A 21,504-nucleotide genomic window follows, 5' to 3' on the forward strand; every position below is an offset into this window, starting at 1 on the left:
ATTTGATGAGTGAGGCTACCTAAATAAGAGGTGCAATATCTTCACATGTATGGATGATAATGATTCAAAGATTGAGGCTACCAAACGAAGAGGTGGAACATCTTCAGTTCACATGTGTGTGATAATAACTGATTGAATGACGTAGTCTGCCTAAGATTTTGAGTATAAGATAGAACATCTTCAGTTCACAGAGCATTGTAGATAATGACAGAGACAATAGGGTGTGCAGACCCACTTTCATCAGGTTTTCGTTGGGACACCGGTTATTTTTCATGAGATCTGCGTGTGTATACGCGTCTCCATTTACTTTTTTTTTCCCAGGTTGCAGAAAGGTTAAAATTTCATTGTGGAAATAGCTGTTTTGACAAAAGAATTTTGAACATTCTCGGTGACTTCTTCTTCTTCGTTCGTAGGCTGCAACTCCCACGTTCACTCGTATGCACACGAGTGGGCTTTTACGTGTATGACCGTTTTTACCCCGCCATGTAGGCAGCCATACTCCGTTTTTGGGGGTGTGCATGCTGGGTATGTTCTTGTTTCCGTAACCCACCGAATGCTGACATGGATTACGGGATCTTTAACGTGCGTATTTGATCTTCTGCTTGCATATACACATGAAGGGGGTTCAGGCACTAGCAGGTCTGCACATATGTTGACCTGGGAGATCGTAAAAATGTCCATCCTTTACCCACCAGGCGCCGTCACCGTGATTCGAACCCGGGACCCTCAGATTGACAGTCCAACGCTTTAACCACTTGGCCATTGCGCCCGTCTCGGTGACTATTTTTGAAAGCTGGCAAGGTCTATCAGGTTTTATAATTGCACCCATTATTTGCTTTAGTCTTCTATGTTTACTTTGAGCATGTTTCTTGTCATATATCTGCCATTACGTATTCAAACTGATCCATTTATAAACTCTGCCAAGAAGTTGTCTGAACAAAAGCAGTGCAAACTCAGAGAAGCCAGTTACAGTGGCGGGCTGCCCGTGTTGTCATATGACCTACTTCTCGCACCGCGAGGGATGAAAAGTCTGCCACTAAAGTGGGCTGCACGCCCTCCCTAATGACTGGGGATGACGGGCGCAATAGCCGAATGGTTAAAGCGTTGGACTGTCAATCTGAGGGTCCCGGGTTCGAATCACGGTGACGGTGCCTGGTGGGTAAAGGGTGGAGATTTTTACGATCTCCCAGGTCAACATATGTGCAGACCTGCTAGTGCCTGAACCCCCTTCGTGTGTATGCGCAAGCATAAGATCAAATAGGCATGTTAAAGATCCTGTGATCCATGTCAGTGTTCGGTGGGTTATGGAAACAAGAACATACCCAGCATGCACACCCCCGAAAACGGAGTATGGCTGCCTACATGGCGGGGTAAAAACGTCATACACGTAAAAGCCCACTTGTGTGCATATGAGTGAACGCAGAAGAATGCAGAGGAAGAAGATTGGGGATACCTGTAAACAGTAAAGACTTTAGTTCACAAGTATGGATGATGACTGATTGAGTGACTGAGGCTGAGAAAGTAACTTCACCTGTCGTTGCCTGTGTGACAGGGTCCCCCTCGCACGTCCAGTCTCTACGCCCCCATCATGCTGCTGTCGGGCCACGAGGGGGAGATCTACACCGCCAAGTTCTCACCCGATGGGCAGTACATTGCCTCCGCTGGCTTCGACCGCATCATCCGTGAGTATAGTACTGCTTCAGGAAGATCAGTCGATTGGGAGGGAGGTGTGGTAAACACGGAGATGCCAGCTGCTACAGTTTCGCTGTGTTTTGTTACGCTCGATCGCAGTTTGTTCTGTCATTATGCCAACATCAAAATTGCTCCGATGAGTTCATTTTCGACTACATAGCTTGGTCACATGCTATGATGCTTTCCTGTTGTAACATTACGCAGACGCTCTAGACCTATTGATCACGAGGCCAGGGCAGTCACTACTAACCTTGGTCTTATTATTTATTCAAGGTATAAGGTCATATATAGCAAATGTTCTCACCTGGCGGACAGTACATCACCTCGGCTGGCTTTGAGTTTGACCCGCATCTTCCGTGAGTACCACTTCAGGTTGATCAGTCAGTAGCAGGGAGGTGTGGTAAATGGTCATGATTATTGTTAGTATTATTATTATTATTATTATTATTAACTCTCTCCGGACAAAGGAATGCATGAGCATTCCTACTTAAAATGTAAAAATGTATTCGGTTTCAGACGACGGAATGGAATAGCATTTTCAAGAAATAAAAATCCATCACGCGCTGTACACGTGATTTTGTGATCAGCCAAGCAGAGTGCACTATTCTGGGTCACTCCACAATCGAATGGTATGATTGGTCAACTTGCCATGTGTGGCCCGTGTCGCACACACGCTGACAAAGTCACTGACCGGTCGTCTGCTCGCATGCCAGCCTGTTAGCAAAGCGGGCTCTTCTCAAAATGTTGTGAAGCGAACAAGGCAGCGACGGCAATGTTTTAGGGTTGCCGAAGTACTTGAAATGCTACAAACTGAAGGGTTGGACATTGAAGAGGTGGATGATGACGAAGAAGAAAGCAAATTTAATGCAGAAAGCGAGCATGGGTATGGTGATTCGGGGTGAAAAATTGGCAGTATTTTCTACATATGGCAAAACTGTAAAAATAAGATGAGAAATTTGATTATTTTATATGTGTGTAAAAATAAGATGAGAAATTTGATTATTTTATATGTACTAGCTCAACACGTAATAAACCAGTTCTGAAAGTTTCATTATCTTACACAGTATTTTGTATTTTTTGTAATTTTTTTTCCAAACCTTTACAAATGGGCCGTCTGTGGGGAAAAGCAAGGGAGAAAACTTGTCATCCCGAGTGAGTTAATACAAGTTATAAAGTCATATACTATACAGCACCTAGACAAAACTCTTGTCTAAGTGCTTTACAAACAGTGGAGTCGTTTGCAAAACAGGCTGCCTACCTGGGAAGAGGCGACTGAGAGCTAGCTGCCTTACTGTGCTCATCGTTCATTTTCTGCGTTATTCTGTCGGGCTTCAGTACACTCACGCACGTACACTTACGACTTACTAGAGTGGAATTTTAATAATAATAATAGTAATGGATACTTATATAGCACACTATCCAGAAATGTGCACTAGGTGCTTTACAAAAACGCTTTTGTTAACATAAAACATTACATCAATGTTACATACACAGACCAAAATGTGACTACACACACACACACACACACACACACACACACACACACTGCATACATACATTTTAACATACATGTGTATCTAACAGCTACCCTAACACATACGCACACATAGGCAGGCACAAACTTACATAAACACAAGTACACACAATACACATTCATGTACATGCATGTAGTTATGTACACATACATATGTATACACACATAGTCAAGCACAGCTAACGCAAAGGAAGTGGACCTGCCACAATTGAACTTGTTGCTGAGGGAAAAGGTGAGTTTTGAGACGAGATTTAAAAGATGCGAGGGAATCAGAATGACGGAGGTTACCAGGGAGCTTGTTCCACGTCTTTGGCAATTGAAAAGAAAACGATCTGTGTCCATAGGTCTTACTTCTGACGTGAGGTATCCTGAGAAGTTGAGTATCAGAGTAAGAACGGAGCTGGCAAGACGGGGTATAGATATGGAGGAGTTCAGAAAGATACTTGGGGCCAAATTTTCTCAAGAATTTTGACAGGGACAATTCCTTTGTTGGTGTGAGTTCTTATGATCTGGGTTTATCATCATCATCTCATCTGAATGACTGGTGTCCAGAAGGTAGCAGTAGTTACAGGAGCATGAACAGTGTGAAATACTTGTTCTCTGGGAACGTTTTGAAACACTCACAGTACGCACACATACACACCGCAGTGCCACACACGAGTGCATACACACAAAGTGTATATTTTATGTATTGGTATCATATTTTGACGGGCGCCATAGCCGAATGGTTAAAGCTTTGGACTTTCGATCTGAGGGTCCCAGGTTCAAATCACGGTGACGGCGCCTGGTGGGTAAAGGGTGGAGATTTTTACGATCTCCCAGGTCAACATATGTGCAGACCTGCCAGTGCCTGAACCCCCTTCGTGTGTATACGCAAGCATAAGATCAAATACGCACGTTAAAGATCCTGCAATCCATGTCAGCGTTCGGTGGGTTATGGAAACAAGAACATACCCAGCATGCACACCCCCGAGAACGGAGTATGGCTGCCTACATGGCGGGGTAAAAACGGTCATACACGTAAAAAGCCCACTCGCGTATATACGAGTGAACGTGGGAGTTGAAGTCCACGAACGCAGAAGAAGAAGAAGGTATCATACACAAATATAAGAGTAATATTATCAGATGCGTACTTGAGAACAATTTGATATTACACTAAACAGGAACAGAAAATGAAAAATTACATTCAGTAATCAAGTATTACATTCAGTAATGCATACTGATTAGATTAGTAAAGAAATGAATTCAATCTTGTAGTGTCCACTAGAACATGAATGGCATCTAAATCTGTAAATGCTAGGTCCATATGTGTTTGTAGGTGGAAAATACCAGACTCCAAGAAATTTTCACCATTTAAAACAAAATGGTGGTGGTACCTATAGATAGCATTGGACCTTTTGGTGTGTATTATTTGTGCAGATTTCTGGTCAGTGTACGGAGAGTGTGAGAATGTGATGGTACCTATAGATAGCATTGGACCTTTTGGTGTGTATTATTTGTGCAGATTTCTGGTCGGTGTACGGAGAGTGTGAGAATTTGATGGTACCTATAGATAGCATTGGACCTTTTGGTGTGTATTATTTGTGCAGATTTCTGGTCAGTGTACGGAGAGTGTGAGAATTGGATGGTACCTATAGATAGCATTGGACCTTTTGGTGTGTAGTATTTGTGCAGATTTCTGGTCAGTGTCAGAGAGTTTGAGAATTGGATGGTACCTCTAGATAGCATTGGACCTTTTGGTGTGTATTATTTGTGCAGATTTCTGGTTTGTGTACGGAGAGTGTGAGAATTTGATGGTACCTATAGATAGCATTGGACCTTTTGGTGTGTAGTATTTGTGCAGATTTCTGGTCAGTGTACGGAGAGTGTGAGAATTTGATGGTACCTATAGATAGCATTGGACCTTTTGGTGTGTAGTATTTGTGCAGATTTCTGGTCAGTGTACGGAGAGTGTGAGAATGTGATGGTACCTATAGATAGCATTGGACCTTTTGGTGTGTATTTTTTGTGCAGATTTCTGGTCTGTGTATGGAGAGTGTGAGAATTTGATGGTACCTATAGATAGCATTGGACCTTTTGGTGTGTATTATTTGTGCAGATTTCTGGTCGGTGTACGGAGAGTGTGAGAATTTGATGGTACCTATAGGTAGCATTGGACCTTTTGGTGTGTATTATTTGTGCAGATTTCTGGTCAGTGTACAGATAGTGTGAGAATTTGATGGTACCTATAGGTAGCATTGGACCTTTTGGTGTGTAGTATTTGTGCAGATTTCTGGTCAGTGTACAGAGAGTGTGAGAATTTGATGGTACCTATAGGTAGCATTGGACCTTTTGGTGTGTATTATTTGTGCAGATTTCTGGTCAGTGTACAGATAGTGGGAGAATTTGATGGTACCTATAGGTAGCATTGGACCTTTTGGTGTGTATTATTTGTGCAGATTTCTGGTCGGTGTACGGAGAGTGTGAGAATTTGATGGTACCTATAGATAGCATTGGACCTTTTGGTGTGTAGTATTTGTGCAGATTTCTGGTCAGTGTACGGAGAGTGTGAGAATTTGATGGTACCTATAGATAGCATTGGACCTTTTGGTGTGTAGTATTTGTGCAGATTTCTGGTCAGTGTACGGAGAGTGTGAGAATTTGATGGTACCTATAGATAGCATTGGACCTTTTGGTGTGTATTATTTGTGCAGATTTCTGGTCAGTGTACGGAGAGTGTGAGAATTTGATGGTACCTATAGATAGCATTGGACCTTTTAGTGTGTATTTTTTGTGCAGATTTCTGGTCGGTGTACGGAGAGTGTGAGAACTTTGCCATCTTGAAAGGACACACAGGGGCAGTGATGGAGCTTCACTTCAGCACCGATGGATCGTAAGTCCTCTGTCAGGAGTGAGGGGGTTGGTGAGATTGGAATGTGTGTGTGTGTGTGTGTGTAAGTGAGTGATGTTTGTGTGTATGTACGTGAGTGTGTGTGGGGGGGGGTGAATTTTTGTGTGTTAGTGATTTGTGTGCGTGCGTGTGTTTGTGTGTGTGTGGGTGTAGGTAGGTGTGTGTGTGTGTGTGGGTGTAGGTAGGTGTGTGTGTGTGTTTGTGTAGGTGTAGGTGTGTGTGTGTGTGTGGTGATTGTTAGGGCTCTGGACCCCTGTGCCAAGAAGGTGGAGTGTATTATATAGTGTATTACCATCAGTATCACCTTTATTTTTGACTCACTTGTGTAAACAAAGTGAGTCTATGTTTTAACCCGGTGTTCGGTTGTCTGTGTGTGTGTGTGTGTCCGTGTGTCTGTGTGTCCGTGGTAAACTTTAACATTGACATTTTCTCTGCAAATACTTTGTCAGTTGACACCAAATTTGTCATAAAAATAGGAAAAATTTGGTTCTTTCCAGTCATCTTGTTTAAAACAATATTGCACCTCTGGGATGAGCACAAAAAAATGATAAAAGAAGACTAATTATATGCAAACTGCATTTACTGTTATATTTATATTTTTTGTATTCTCTAAACTTGGCACTTTGACCTCTTATTCTGACACAACAACAAGAGGAGTCATTATTATCATTTTTTGTTCAAACAGGAACTTCTTTTGCTAAGCATGGAACTTTTATTTATTTTGCAAACGTTTTGGTGCAGATAGTAAAGAAGGGAAATTACTCTGTAATTAATGCTAGGGGACTTAATTTATCACAAGTGAGTCTTGAAGGCCTTGCCTCTCTTGTTTATTCATTAAAATGATAATATCGTCATCATCGTCATCATCATCATCATTATCGTTACTGTCATCATCATCATGATGATAACAATGATACTGTGTTGCAGGATGTGCTTCACGTGCTCCACCGACAAGACCCTGGCCGTGTGGGACACGGAGGTCGGGGTCAGGGTGCGTAAGTTGAAAGGTCACACCACCTTCGTCAACTCAGTGTGCCCAGCGAGGCGAGGTCCCCAGTTCTTGTGCAGTGGCAGTGATGACGGCACCGTGAAGGTTAGGAGAGAAGCACTTTTTTTTTTTTTTTTTTTTTTTTGACTCACTTGTGTAAACAAAGTGAGTCTATCTTTTAACCCGGTGTTCGGTTGTCTGTGTGTGTGTCCATGTGTGTGTGTCCATGGTAAACTTTAACATTGACATTTTCTCTGCAAATACTTTGTCAGTTGACACCAAATGAGGCATAAAAATAGGAAAAATTCAGTTCTTTCCAGTCGTCTTGTTTAAAACAATATTGCACCTATGGGATGGGCACAAAAAAATAATAAATGAAGCCTTATTATATGCAAACTACATTTACTGTTATATATATATTTTTTGTATTCTCTAAACTGGGCACTTTGATCTGATATTCTGACCCAACAACAAGAGTAGTTATTATTATCATTTTTTGTTCAAACAGGAACTTCTTTTGCTAAGCATGGAAGTTTTATTTATTTTGCAAACGTTTTGATGCAGATAGTAAAAAAAGGGAAATTACTCTGTAGTTAATGCTAGGGGACTTACTTTGCTTTAAACGGATCTTTCTCATCGTAAACATTACATTTTGAAATTATACTCAATACATAAAAAGCTTGGGGTTTTTTTTTTGTTTTGTTTTTTTTAAGTGTATCACAAGTGAGTCTTGAAGGCCTTGCCTCTCTTGTTTTGTTTTTTTTCTCCACTATAGCAGGGCTGCCTACCGTCCCGGGGTACGGGTATTTGTCCCGGAAAACAATGAAAACGGACAGTCCGTCCCGGGAATCCACTTTTTGGTTTCGTGTCCCGGGAAAAAGTCTTTAGGCGAATACGCATCGACTGACTATGGCCACACCGCCAAAAGTGTGACCAGCGCGCATGAGTATAGGCCGATGTGGAACTTTCGAGAGAGATTGAAATAATGGCGTCGAAGCGAAGCAGCAAGGAGTGCGAATCTACATCGAAGAAGATAGCAAAACGGCATCAAACTTTCATTGCGAAGTACACCGATGTTGTACATAGTGTAAATAAAGGTAATTTTTCATTTCATTTTCTTTGAGGTGGTAAAATCTGACGTCATAAGAGGTGTCCCTGGAAATCAGGCTTTGTCCCTGGTTTTTAAGATGTGTGTCCCTGGAACTTGAAAAGGGGGGTAGGCAGCACTGCTATAGAGAAAGTTGTGGCAAAGAGTGATGATGTGACAGAATGCAATACAATGCAGTGCAGTGCAGTACAGTATAATGCAATGCAATACACGATTTGACACAACACAATACAACACAGAACATTACAACACAGTACAATACAATACAATACAATACAATGCAATACAATATAATGCAAGGCAATACAATATAACACAACACAATACAATACAACACAGAACATTACAACACAGTACAATACAATACAGTACAACACAACACAATACAATACAATGCAATGCAATGTAATGCAATACAATACAATGCAAGGCAATACAATATAACACAACACAATACAACACAGAACATTACAACACAGTACAGTACAATACAATACAGTACAATACAATAAAATACAACACAGTACAATACAATACAGTACAATGCAGTACAACGTAACACAACACCATAATCTGTAATACAGTACAATTATACAACATAATACACCACAACACAGAACATTGCAGTACACTATGATACAACAGCAACACAACACAACAAAGCATTGTCATACGGCTCAATACAATACAACAGAACACACAGTATTGCAGTACAATACAACATAGTATTATGCAACACCCTGTGATGCAGTAGCTCTTGGTTCATGGGCAGCAACTCCCGCGTGCACTCCCATGTACAAGAGCAGGCTTTTACATATGTGACCGTTTCTACCCCCACCATGTAGGCAGCCATACTCCGTTTTCAGGGCTGTGCATGCTGGGTATGTTCTTGTTTCCATAACCCACCAAACGCTGACATGGATTACAGGATTTCTAACCTGTATATTTTATTTTCTGTGTGCATATACACGCAAAGGGGGTTCAGACACTACTAGCAGGTCTGCACATATGTTGACCTGGGAGATCGGGGAAAAATCTCCAGCCTTTACCCACCAGGCGCTGTTACCGAGATTCGAACCTGGGACCCTCAGATTGAAAGTCCAGCGCTTTTACCACTGGGCTGTTGTGATACAACAGTTACTGTTATTGTGTTACGGATGTGGGAAGTCAGAAAAATACAATACAGTATGATGCAATACAATAGTTGTGTTACAGTTGTGCGACATCAGAAAAGTACAATACAGTGTGACGATATTCAGTATGATGTGATACGATAGTTACTGTTGTTGTGTAACAGATGTTGGACGTCAGAAAAATAAAGTATGACGCAGTACAGTATGACGCGATACAGCATAAAGCAATACGACAGTTGCTGTTGTTGTGTTACAGATGTTGGACGTCAGAAAAGTACAATACAGTATGACGCAATACAGTGTGACGCAATTCGACAGTTGCTGTTGTTGTGTTACAGATGTGGGACGTCAGAAAAACAGAATTCAGTATGACGCAATACAGTATAAAGCAATACGACAGTTGCTGTTGTTGTGTTACAGATGTTGGACGTCAGAAAAATAGAATTTAAGTATGACGCAATACAACAGTTGCTGTTGTTGTGTTACAGATGTTGGACGTCAGAAAAATACAATACAGTATGACGCAATACAGTATGACGCAATACGACAGTTGCTGTTGTTGTGTTACAGATGTGGGACGTCAGAAAAACAGAATTCAGTATGACGCAATACAGTATAAAGCAATACGACAGTTGCTGTTGTTGTGTTACAGATGTTGGATGTCAGAAAAATAGAATTCAGTATGACGCAATACAACAGTTGCTGTTGTTGTGTTACAGATGTTGGACGTCAGAAAAATACAATACAGTATAAAGCAATATAGTATGACGCAATACGACAGTTGCTGTTGTTGTGTTACAGATGTGGGACGCCAGAAAAATAGAATTCAGTATGAAGTAATACAGTATGAAGCAATACAGTATGACGCAATTCAGTATGACGCAATACAACAGTTGCTGTTGTTGTGTTACAGATGTGGGACGTCAGAAAAGTACAATACAGTATGACGCAATACAGTATGACACAATTCAGTATGACGCAATACAACAGTTGCTGTTGTTGTGTTACAGATGTTGGACGTCAGAAAAATACAATACAGTATGACGCAATTCAGTATAAAGTAATACGACAGTTGCTGTTGTTGTGTTACAGATGTTGGACGTCAGAAAAATACAACACAGTATGACGCAATTCAGTATAAAGTAATACAACAGTTGCTGTTGTTGTGTTACAGATGTTGGATGTCAGAAAGATAGAATTCAGTATGACGCAATTCAACAGTTGCTGTTGTTGTGTTACAGATGTTGGACGTCAGAAAAATCGAATTCAGTATGACGCAATACAGTATGACGCAATACAGTATGACGCAATACAACAGTTGCTGTTACTGTGTTACAGATGTGGGACGTCAGAAAAATAGAATTCAGTATGACGCAATACAGTATGACGCAATACAGTATGACGCAGTACAACAGTTGCTGTTGTGTTACAAATGTGGGACGTCAGAAAAATAGAATTCAGTATGACGCAATTCAGTATAAAGCAATACAACAGTTGCTGTTGTTGTGTTACAGATGTTGGACGTCAGAAAAATATAATACAGTATGACGCAATTCAGTATAAAGCAATACGACAGTTGCTGTTGTTGTGTTACAAATGTGGGACGTCAGAAAAATACAACACAGTATGACGCAATTCAGTATAAAGCAATACGACAGTTGCTGTTGTTGTGTTACAGATGTGGGACGCCAGAAAGAAGGGCGTGGTGTGCTCCTTCCAGTCCATGTACCAGGTGACGGCCGTGGGCTTCAACGACACGGCTGAACAGATCTTCTCTGGGGGCATTGACAATGATATCAAGGTGTGGGGGGTGTGTGTGTGGCGTGTGTGGTGTCTGTGTGTGTGTGTGTGTGTGTGTGTAGGGTTCAACGACACTGCGAACAGATCTTCTCTGGGGGCATCGACAGTGATATCATGGTGTGTGTGTGTGGTGTTTGTGTGTGTGTGTGGTGTTTGTGTGTGCGCCCAGAATTCTGCTGTGTTTGTTTCTAATTTGTGATTCATGTTTGCACCATCTATGTACTTTCCAGCCGCCTCTCACCCCTGGTCGGTTATCTTCTCTTCTGTCAGTTCTGTTCCATTATCTTCTGTTCTGTTCTGTTCAGTTATCTTCTGTTCAGTTAACTTCTGTTCTATCGATTCTGTTCAGTTATCTTCTGTTCAGTTATCTTCTGTTCTGTTCAGTTATCTTCTGTTCTGTTCAGTTATCTTCTGTTCTGTCAATTCTGTTCAGTTATCTTCTGTTCAGTTCAAACATGTTCTGTTCAATTATGTTCTGTTCTGTCAATTCTGTTCAGTTATCTTCTGTTCAGTTCAAGCCTGTTCTGTTATCTTCTGTTCTGTTCGGTTCTGTTCAAATATCTTCTGTTCAGTTCAAACATGTTCTGTTCAGTTATCTTCTGTTCTGTTCAGTTAACTTCTGTTCTGTTCAATTATGTTCTGTTATCTTCTGTTGTGTTCTGTTCAATTATCTTCTGTTCTGTTCTATTCTTCTATTCTATTCTATTCTTCAAATCTGTTCTATTTTTCTGTTCTGTTCTCTTCTATTCTGTTTGATTTTTCTATTCTCTTCTGTTCTGTTCTAATCTGTTATATATTTGATTTTGTTGTTTGTTTGTTTTTTTTTATTTTATTTCTCTCTTCTATTCTGTCCACACAGGTGTGGGACCTGCGGAAAAACGAGGTGGCGTACCGCATGCGTGGCCATTCGGACACAGTGACGGGGATGAAGCTGAGCCCTGACGGCTCCTACCTTCTGTCCAACGCCATGGACAACACCAGTGGGTTCTCTCCCTTGCCGTGATTGCGCTGTGATGTTGTGTTGTGTTTTGTGTTGTGTTGTGTTTTTGTGTTGTGTTGTGTTTTGTGTTGTGTTGTGTTGTGTTGTGTTTTGTGTTGTGTTTTTGTGTTGTGTTGTGTTTTTGTGTTTTGTGTTGTGTTGTGTTTTTGTGTTGTGTTGTGTTTTGTGTTGTGTTTTTGTGTTGTGTGTTGTGTTGTGTGGTGTTGTGTTGTGTTGTGTTTTGTGGTGTTGTGTTGTGTTTTGTGGTGTTGTGTGGTGTTGTGTTTTGTGGTGTTGTGTTGTGTTTTTGTGTTGGGTTGTGTTTTGTGGTGTTGTGTTGTGTTTTTGTGTTGTGTGGTGTTGTGTTGTGTTTTGTGTTTTTGTGTTGTTTTGTGTTGTGTGATGTGGTGTGGTGTTGTGTTTTGTGGTGTGGTGTTGTGTTGTGTTTTTGTGTTGTGTTTTGTGGTGTTGTGTTGTGTTTTGTGGTGTGTTGTGTTTTGTGGTGTTGTGTTGTGTTGTGTTTTGTGGTGTTGTGTTTTTGTGTTGTGTTTTGTGTTGTTGTGTTGTGTGGTGTGGTGTTGTGTTTTGTGGTGTTGTGTTGTGTTTTGTGGTGTTGTGTTGTGTTTTTGTGTTGTGTTTTGTGTTGTGTGGCGTTGTGTTTTGTGGTGTTGTGTTGTGTTTTGTGGTGTTGTGTTTTGTGGTGTTGTGTTTTGTGGTGTTGTAATCAGAAGGTGCAAGGTGGCAGAGCGGTTAAGACGCTAATCTGCCTGTACACTTGTCCATGAGGGTGACGGGAGCCATAGCCGAATGGTTAAAGCGTTGGACTTTCAATCTGAGGGTCCCGGGTTCGAATCACGGTGACGGCGCCTGGTGGGTAAAGGTTGGAGATTTTTACGATCTCCCAGGTCAACATATGTGCAGACCTGCCAGTGCCTGAACCCCCTTCGTGTGTATACGCAAGCATAAGATCAAATACGCACATTAAAGATCCTGCAATCCATGTCAGCGTTCGGTGGGTTATGGAAGCAAGAACATACCCAGCATGCACACCCCCGAAAGCGGAGTATGGCTGCCTACATGGCGGGGTAAAAACGGTCATACACGTAAAAAGCCCACTCGCGTATATACGAGTGAACGTGGGAGTTGAAGCCCACGAACGCAGAAGAAGAAGAAGTCCGTGAGGGTGTGTGTTCAAATCCCCGCGCTCTCCCTTTCTCCCAAATTTGACTGGAAAGTCAAAACTGAGCGTCTCGTCGTTCAGATGAAACAGTGAACCGAGGTGCTCTTGGCGCACTGAAAAAGAACCCATGACAACCCGTGGCAAAATTCTTGAAAAAAAAGGAATCCACTCTCTGTTATATTTCCCTATTTGGGAGTTATCTCATCCTGTCAACATTGGACATATGCATAATTCTATTCTCCATTCATTTTCCTTCAAGAAAAGACGGTTTTACACAATTTTGAGCTTTATTCTTTCTTTTTTTTTATTGTTGTATTTGGCTTTTTTTTTAGTTATGTTTTTTTTGTTGCAAAAATAACAATTATTTCCAAAAGTGAAAGGGTTAAATCATAACATTGTTAATGTTATTTATTGTTTGTTTTTTCAATGATGACAGTGCGGATCTGGGACGTACGACCCTACGCCCCGCAAGAACGCTGCGTGAAGATCATGTCTGGCCACCAGCACACCTTTGAAAAGGTGAGGAGGCGTGTGTGGTTTTTGGACTCTGGTGGGTTTTTTCTTGCTATTTATCCCATTTATTTTGATAAGTCTGGTCACCAGCATCGCTTTGAAAAGCTGAGGAGTCGTTGTGTGTTTTTGATTCTAGACGTAGAGTCGTTTTATGTTTTTGATTCTAGACATAGAGTCATAGTGTGTTTTTGATTCCAGACATAGAGTCATTGTGTGTTTTTGATTCTAGACATAGAGTCATAGTGTGTTTTTGATTCTAGACATAGAGTGGTTGTGTGTTTTTGATTCTAGACATAGAGTGGTTTTATGTTTTTGATTCTAGACATAGAGTCGTTTTGTGTTTTTGATCCCAGACATAGAGTCATAGTGTATTTTTGATCCCAGACAGAGAGTTGTTGTGTGTTTTTGATTATAGACATAGAGTTGTTGGTTTGGTTGTTTTTTTTATTGTGTGTTTTTGATTCTAGACATGGAGTCGTTCTGGTTTTGATCCTAGATATAGAGTCATAGTGTGTTTTTGATCCCAGACATAGAGTTATTGTGTGTTTTTGATCCCAGACATAGAGTCGTGTGTTTTTGATCCCAGATATAGAGTCATAGTGTGTTTTTGATCCCAGATATAGAGTCATAGTGTGTTTTTGATCCCAGACATGAGTTGTGTGTTTTTGATTATAGACATAGAGTCGTTGGGGTTTTTTTATTGTGTGTTTTTGATTCTAGACAGAGTCGTTCTGGTTTTGATCCAGATATAGAGTTGTTGTGTGTTTTTGATTCTAGACATAGAGTCGTGTGTTTTTGATTATAGACATAGAGTTATTGTGTGTTTTTGATCCCAGACATGAGTTGTGTGTTTTTGATCCCAGACATAAGTTGTGTGTTTTTGATTATAGACATAGAGTTTTTGTGTGTTTTTGATTATAGACATAGAGTCGTTGGTTGTTTTTTTATTGTGTGTTTTTGATTCTAGACAGAGTCGTTCTGGTTTTGATCCCAGATATAGAGTCGTTGTGTGTTTTTGATCCCAGACATGAGTTGTGTGTTTTTGATTATAGACATAGAGTTTTTGTGTGTTTTTGATTATAGACATAGAGTCGTTGGTTTTTTTTGATTGTGTGTTTTTGATCCCAGACATAGAGTCGTGTGTTTTTGATCCCAGACATAGAGTCATAGTATGTTTTTGATCCCAGATATAGAGTGGTTGTGTGTTTTTGATTGTAGACACAGAGTCGTTGTGTGTTTTGGATTCTAGACACGAGAGAAAGTTGTTACCGTTCTTCTCGTTGTGCAGAACCTGCTGCGGTGTTCGTGGTCGCCCAACGGCAGCAAGGTGGCCGGGGGCTCTGGCGATCGGTTCGTGTACGTCTGGGACACCACGTCACGCCGCATCACCTACAAGCTGCCGGGCCACGCCGGGTCCGTCAACGACGTGGACTTCCACCCCTTTGAGCCTATCTGTCAGTTGGTTTCTTTGGTGATACTAATAATTATTAATAATAATCATGATATATTGTACTTACGTGTCGCAAACTCCCCTGTAAAATGAGCTCTAAGCACCTCCCATGAGATGATGCTTATACAGTTGTGCGTGCGTTATACCACACGCGAGCGCATGAGGACATAGAAGTGGGGAAAAAAACGACATCTGTGTACACCAGTATGATACTGCAGATTGCAGATATGAATAATCACAGGGGAAAAGGGCAGAAAACACATCCTACACACACACAAACACACACGCACACACACACACACACACACACACACACACACACGCACACTATCATAGTGTGTTTTTGATCCCAGATTTTTTTTCGGGAGTGGGGTGGGGGAGGGTTGTATATTTTCTCTTCCACATCATCACCATCACATTTCCATGTAACAAATTACATACTACAGTGAAAATATTACTTATGACACTTTTTGGGGCAATTTCAGTTCGAGTATGGTAATAGTTTGCATGGGTGGGTTTTTTTTTTGGGGGGGGGGGTTCTGGGTTTTTTTCTTGGTTTTTTTTTTGGGGGGGGGGGGGTTGTGGGGGGGATGCTAAAAGTGTGGTGGTGGTTGTGGCTTACACCTTTTAGCTTTTCTGTGAGATTTTTTAGGGTGTTGTTTGTTTGGTTTTTGTTGTTTTTTTTTGGGGGGGGCAAGGGGGAGGGGAGTTCTACCCCATCTGAAAGTGTTTTTTTCTTGGTGGTGTGTGTGTGTGTGTGGGAAGGAGGGGTTTCACCCCTGTGAGGTTTTTTTGGTTTTGTGTGTGTGTGTGTGTTTGTTGTTGTTGTTGTTGTTTTTTTTTGGGGGGGGGGGGAGGGTTGTATATTGTCTCTTCCACGTCATCACCATAACATTTCCATGTAACAAATTACATACTACAGTGAAAATACTACTTATGACACATTTTGGGTCAATTTCAGTTCGAGTATGGTAATAGTTTTGCATGGGTGTTTTTTTTTTTTTGTTTTTTTTTTTTTTGTTGTTTTTTTTGTTCTGTTTTTTTCTTTTTTGGGGTGTGTGTGTGGGGGTGTGGGTGTGGGGGGGGGATGCTAAGAGTGTGGTGGTGGTTGTGGCTTACACCTTTTAGCTTTTCTGTGAGATTTTTTAGGGTGTTGTTTGTTTGTTTGTTTTTTGTTTTGAGGGAGGGGGAGGGGAGTTTTACCCCATCTGAAAGTGTTTTTTTCCTTGGTGGTGGTGTGCGTGTGTGTGTGTGGGAAGGAGGGGTTTCACCCCTGTGACGTTTTTTTGGTTTTGTGTGTGTGTGTGTTTTTGGGTGTGTTTTTTTGGGGGGTGCGGGGGGGGAGGGGGTTTTCGGGGGTGGGGGGGAGGGTTGTATATTTTCTCTTCCACATCATCACCATAACAAATTACATACTGCAGTGAAAATATTACTTATGACACATTTTGGGGCAATTTCAGTTCGAGTATGGTAATAATTTGCATGGGTGTTTTTTTTTTGTTTTTTTTTGTTTTTTATTCTGTTTTTTTTTTTTCCTTGTTTTTTTTGGGGGGGGGGGGGGGGGGATGCTAAGAGTGTGGTGGTGGTTGTGGTTTACACCTTTTAGCTTTTCCGTGAGATTTTTTAGGGTGTTGTTTGTTTGTTTGTTTTTTGTTTTGAGGGGGGGGGGGGAGGGGGAGGGGAGTTTTACCCCATCTGAAAATGTTTTTTTTCCTTGGTGGTGGTGTGTGTGTGTGTGTGGGAAGGAGGGGTTTTACCCCTGTGAGGTTTTTTTGGTTTTGTGTGTGTGTTTTTGTTTTTCTTTTTTTTTTTGGGGGGCGCGGCGGGGGGTGTAGGGGGGGAGTTGTTGGGTGAGGGGGGGAGGCCCTGGGGGTATTATTCTTTTGAGCCCTTCTGTGAAATTTTTTACAGGGGTGGGGGAGTGGCGTGGTGGGGGGAGTTCCACCCTTTGAGCTTTTCTGTTAAGTTTAGTGTCCACAGATTGTGCGAAAGCAAACATTTTTTTTGGGGGGGGGTTGTTCTTTATAATTGGTTGGGTTGTTTGATTTTGTTTTTTGTTTTGTTTTGTGTTTTTTCAGTACTGTCCTGCTCCAGCGACAAGCAGCTGTACCTGGGAGAGATTGACCAGTGATGTGTGTTCCCTCCTTGTGTGGAACCATGTGTGCGTGTCAGAGTGTGTGTTAATTGTGAGAGTGTGTGTTTGTATGTGTGAGTGTGTTGTGTGGGTGTGTTGTATCAGGCATGGAATTCTTCAGACTACAGTGTGAAATCAGAGGATTGAAGTTTTAAAGTTTTATACATGATGGTGGAGCTAATGTAGCAGGTTTCAGACTGAAACAGAAAGTAAGTTAATCTCATCCCTGTGTACACTGCAGTGTGTGTGTGTGTGTGTGTGTGTGTGTGTGTGTGTGTGTACACTGCAGCCATGTGTATGTAAGAGAGAGAAAGAGAGCATGTGAATGGGTCGATCAACTTGTGTGTGTGCGAGTTTGTTGCTGAAGAAGAACGTTTTATTTTCATGCACAGTTTTAGGCGGTTTTATGAGTAAATCTTCCTGTTTTTGTTCACACTTTGACATGTGGATTGATGTTTAACTCTCTCCATACGAACGGTGAAAGAGACGACGTTAACAGCGTTTCACCCCAGTTACCATCATCAAAATATTGCAAGCGGAAGGCTCTTATACTGAAGAGGTGAATGTTGACAAAGAATACCACAATTCCGACAACGGAAGCTAAAGGTTGGGTCATTCAGACACCCACTGGACATCCGAGGGGTCTGTGTAGAGGAGAAGAGAGGACTGGCCGTACTGAGTGAGTTAAAATTGGAAGGGGGGAGGGGGGGGGGGTATGAGAACAGAACTAGGTCACCTCTCACCCTTAAAAAGAGTCGAAGCTATCCTTTGCACTACTGCGAAAACTAAATTGATTCACATTCTGTAGTCTTTTGTGTGTGTGTGTGTGATATTAACTTGGAAAAAAAAACAGTTATAAACATGTCAGTGTAAAAATGTCTTTATAAAACATCCAGATTAACTCTTTGACCACCGTGGGCGGCTTCAGTTGACCAGACTTCACTGCCATGGGCAACTTCAGTCGAGATCAAGGGGTAGTGCTAAAAGGACCATTTATCATATTGTAGCAAAGCTTGACAGTTGCAGCCAGTTTCTCAAACAACAGAATAGTAACTCAACTTCGCCACCTGACTGATTTTGAAGTGAACATGTCCATTGTATTGTTTTAACAGGAACCAAACTTAGTAACCGAGAGCATCAAATCGAAAGTATTTGGCACGGGGGGGGAGTGATTTTTTTTTTTTTTTTTTTTTTTTTTTTTTTTTTAACACAAAAACGTGGCAGTGAAGGGGTTAAACTGACCCTGAAGACATAACTTGACACACTTTTTTTTTTTTTTCAAAATAGTGGCAGGGTTACAGGGTCAAGGTCAGGACAGCAGCTCAAACACTGCGTGCCTCGTTTGAAAAGCGGTTTACCCTGTTATGAGGAGCGTTTATGAAAACGATAAGAATCGACGTCAAGATTCGCAGGGTGCTGAATCATCACACATTATGTGTGTTAGGTGGACTAAGACACAACACATCTCAGTGTTTGTGTGTGTGTTTCTGTGTGTGTGTGTGTGTGTGTGTGTGTGTAAACAGCGGATTAAACTGTTATAAGGAACATTAGTGAAAACTTCTTCGTTCGTGGGCTGCAACCCCCACGTTCACTCGTATGCACACGAGCGGGCTTTTACGTGTATGACCATTTTTACCCCGCCATGTAGGCAGCCATACTCCGCTTTCGGGGGTGTGCATGCTGGGTATGTTCTTGTTTCCATAACCCACCGAAACGCTGACATGGATTACAGGATCTTTAACGTGCGTATTTGATCTTCTGCTTGCATATACACACGAAGGGGGTTCAGGCACTAAGCAGGTCTGCACATGTGTTGACCTGGGAGATCGTAAAAATCTCTACCCTTTACCCACCAGGCGCCGTCACCGTGATTCAAACCCGGGACCCTCGGATTGAAAGTCCAACGCTTTAACCACTCGGCTGTTGCGCCCGTCATCAGTGAAAACGATCAGAATGGATGTCAGACTGGCAGGGTGCTGGAGCATCACATATTGTGTGTGTTTGGTAGACACAGACACAACACATCTCTGTGTGTGTTTCTGTGTGTGTGTGTGTTTCTGTGTATGTGTGTGTGTCTCTGTGGGGTCGTATGTGTTTCTGTATCTGTATCCATGTGTGTGTGTGTGTTTCTCTGTCTGTATGTGTGTGTGTGTTTCAGTATCTGTGTGTGTATGTGTTTCTCTGTGTGGGTGTGGGTGTTTCTGTATCTGTGTGTATGTGTGTTTCTCTGTATGTATATGTGTGTGTGTGTTTCTGTATCTGTATCCATGTGTGTGTGTGTGTGTGTTTCTGTGTGTGTGTGTGATTTCTAAGCATGTAATTTTGGTTAGGTTAAAGAAGTGTTACAGTGTTTCATAACTGTGGTCATGTCGTGTCGTGTCGTGTCATGTCATGTCATGTCATTAAAACAAGGCAGCAATAGAACTTTGAACCTAACATAGAGAAACAGACCAGTCAGGAGAATGGAAATGATTTCTACACCACATTCACACAATGAGCGCTTGTAATTTTTACATGATTCTCAAACACCTAACAGGCTTTCTACGACTGAAAACAGGACTGTATTTGAGTGTTTGGTTGTATTTTGTTTGTATCATAGTGCGGAACAAGATTGTAGCAAAATATAGTTTTGTATGTTGCTTGATTTATTCGTCATTGTTTGAAGGTAATGTCATTGTGTTGGTCTTTGTGTGTGTAAGTGATTCATTCGGACAATTAAAGACCTGGAGAAACTGTATTGCATTGTTGTGTGTGTGTGTGTGTGTGTTTTCTTCAGTTTAACGTCTATTCACTATAAGTGTTTTTAGACGGAAAGGAGTAAAGTAGTGTATAAAGGAAAGGGAATGCATGTGAATATTAGTGTAAAAAAAAAAAAAGAAAAAAAAAGTTTATGTTAGGTATCAGAGAAAAAGTATATTATAAGAAAAAGTCTAAAGAGGTTGTGGTGTGTATTGAATGAGTTGTCATGGTAAGGAGAATATGTATATGCATATCAACAAGTATTAACCTACAACAATGTAAATATAAATGACAGTATTAACTATAATACATCAAAGGAGGATACCAACTGGACTGGAGTTTAAAATTTGAGAAAACATTCTAAGCAATGAATAATCATTCAAAATCTTTTCAGTGGCTAATGAAATATTGGAAGAAAAGTCATCAGCTACATCTTTTGGAAGTAACTGTCTTGTGCTCGGACAATGAATGAGTAGATGGGTTAAAGTTATTTGCTTACCGCATATACATTTTATATTTTTAGAAAATTTGTGTGTGTGTGTGTGTGTGTGTCTTCTTGTGAGGCAGAACAACATTTTGCTCCTGTTCTGATTTTGTATTTTTGTATTTCTTTTTATCACAACAGATTTCTCTGTGTGAAATTCGGGCTGCTCTCCCCAGGGAGAGCGCATCGCTATACTACACCACCACCCTTTTTTTTTTTAATTTTTCCTGCGTGCAGTTTTCTTTGTTTTTCCTATTGACGTGGATTTTTCTACAGTATTTTGCCAGGAACAACCCTTTTGTTGCCGTGGGTTCTTTTACGTGCGCTAAGTGCATGCTGCACACGGGACCTCGGTTTATCGTCTCATCCGAATGACTAGCGACCAGACCACCACTCAAGGTCTAGTGGAGGGGGAGAAAATATCGGCGGCTGAGCCGTGATTCGAACCAGCGCGCTCAGATTCTCTCGCTTCCTAGGCGGACGCGTTACCTCTAGGCCATCACTCCACTTTGTTGTTATAATCCTTACATCAGCTGTAAAAGGGGAAACCTTGGCAGGATTGGTTAGGCATTGGGAGTTCTGAACCACTATTTACAAATTCTAGAGCTTGGCTAAAGGGAAGACAGGGCTTTGTTCTCTCCTGCCGTTTTAACTTACTCAGGACGGCAAGTTTTCTCCCTTGCTTTTCCCCCCACAGATGGCCCATTTGTAAGGGTTTGGAAAAAAAATTACAAAAAATACAAAATATAGAGTAAGAAAATTAAACTTTCAGAACTGGTTTATTACTTGTTGGGCTATTACATTTTTTTTTTAAATCAAATTTCTCATCTTATTTTCAGTTTTGCTATTATGTAGAAAATAATACTAATTTTTCAACCTG

At 41.2% G+C, this 21,504-nt stretch overlaps 1 protein-coding gene across 1 annotated transcript in view; it reads left to right on the forward strand.

Annotated features, from left to right (window-relative positions):
- The window catches only part of LOC143276903 (U5 small nuclear ribonucleoprotein 40 kDa protein-like), a 19,511-nt gene extending 916 nt beyond the window's left edge, over positions 1 to 18,595 (forward strand). The window contains exons 2-9 of the mRNA XM_076581566.1: positions 1,553 to 1,682; positions 6,005 to 6,098; positions 7,044 to 7,209; positions 11,024 to 11,146; positions 12,005 to 12,125; positions 13,741 to 13,823; positions 15,106 to 15,271; positions 17,346 to 18,595. Of these exons, the coding sequence (XP_076437681.1) occupies positions 1,553 to 1,682; positions 6,005 to 6,098; positions 7,044 to 7,209; positions 11,024 to 11,146; positions 12,005 to 12,125; positions 13,741 to 13,823; positions 15,106 to 15,271; positions 17,346 to 17,398 (936 nt within the window). The 3' untranslated portion in view covers positions 17,399 to 18,595. The remainder of the gene's footprint in view (positions 1 to 1,552; positions 1,683 to 6,004; positions 6,099 to 7,043; positions 7,210 to 11,023; positions 11,147 to 12,004; positions 12,126 to 13,740; positions 13,824 to 15,105; positions 15,272 to 17,345) is intronic.
- The last annotated feature ends 2,909 nt before the right edge of the window (positions 18,596 to 21,504 follow it).

Source organism: Babylonia areolata, chromosome 33 (genome assembly GCF_041734735.1).
Source record: "Babylonia areolata isolate BAREFJ2019XMU chromosome 33, ASM4173473v1, whole genome shotgun sequence".
In the NCBI taxonomy this organism is placed as follows: Eukaryota; Metazoa; Mollusca; class Gastropoda; order Neogastropoda; family Buccinidae; genus Babylonia; species Babylonia areolata.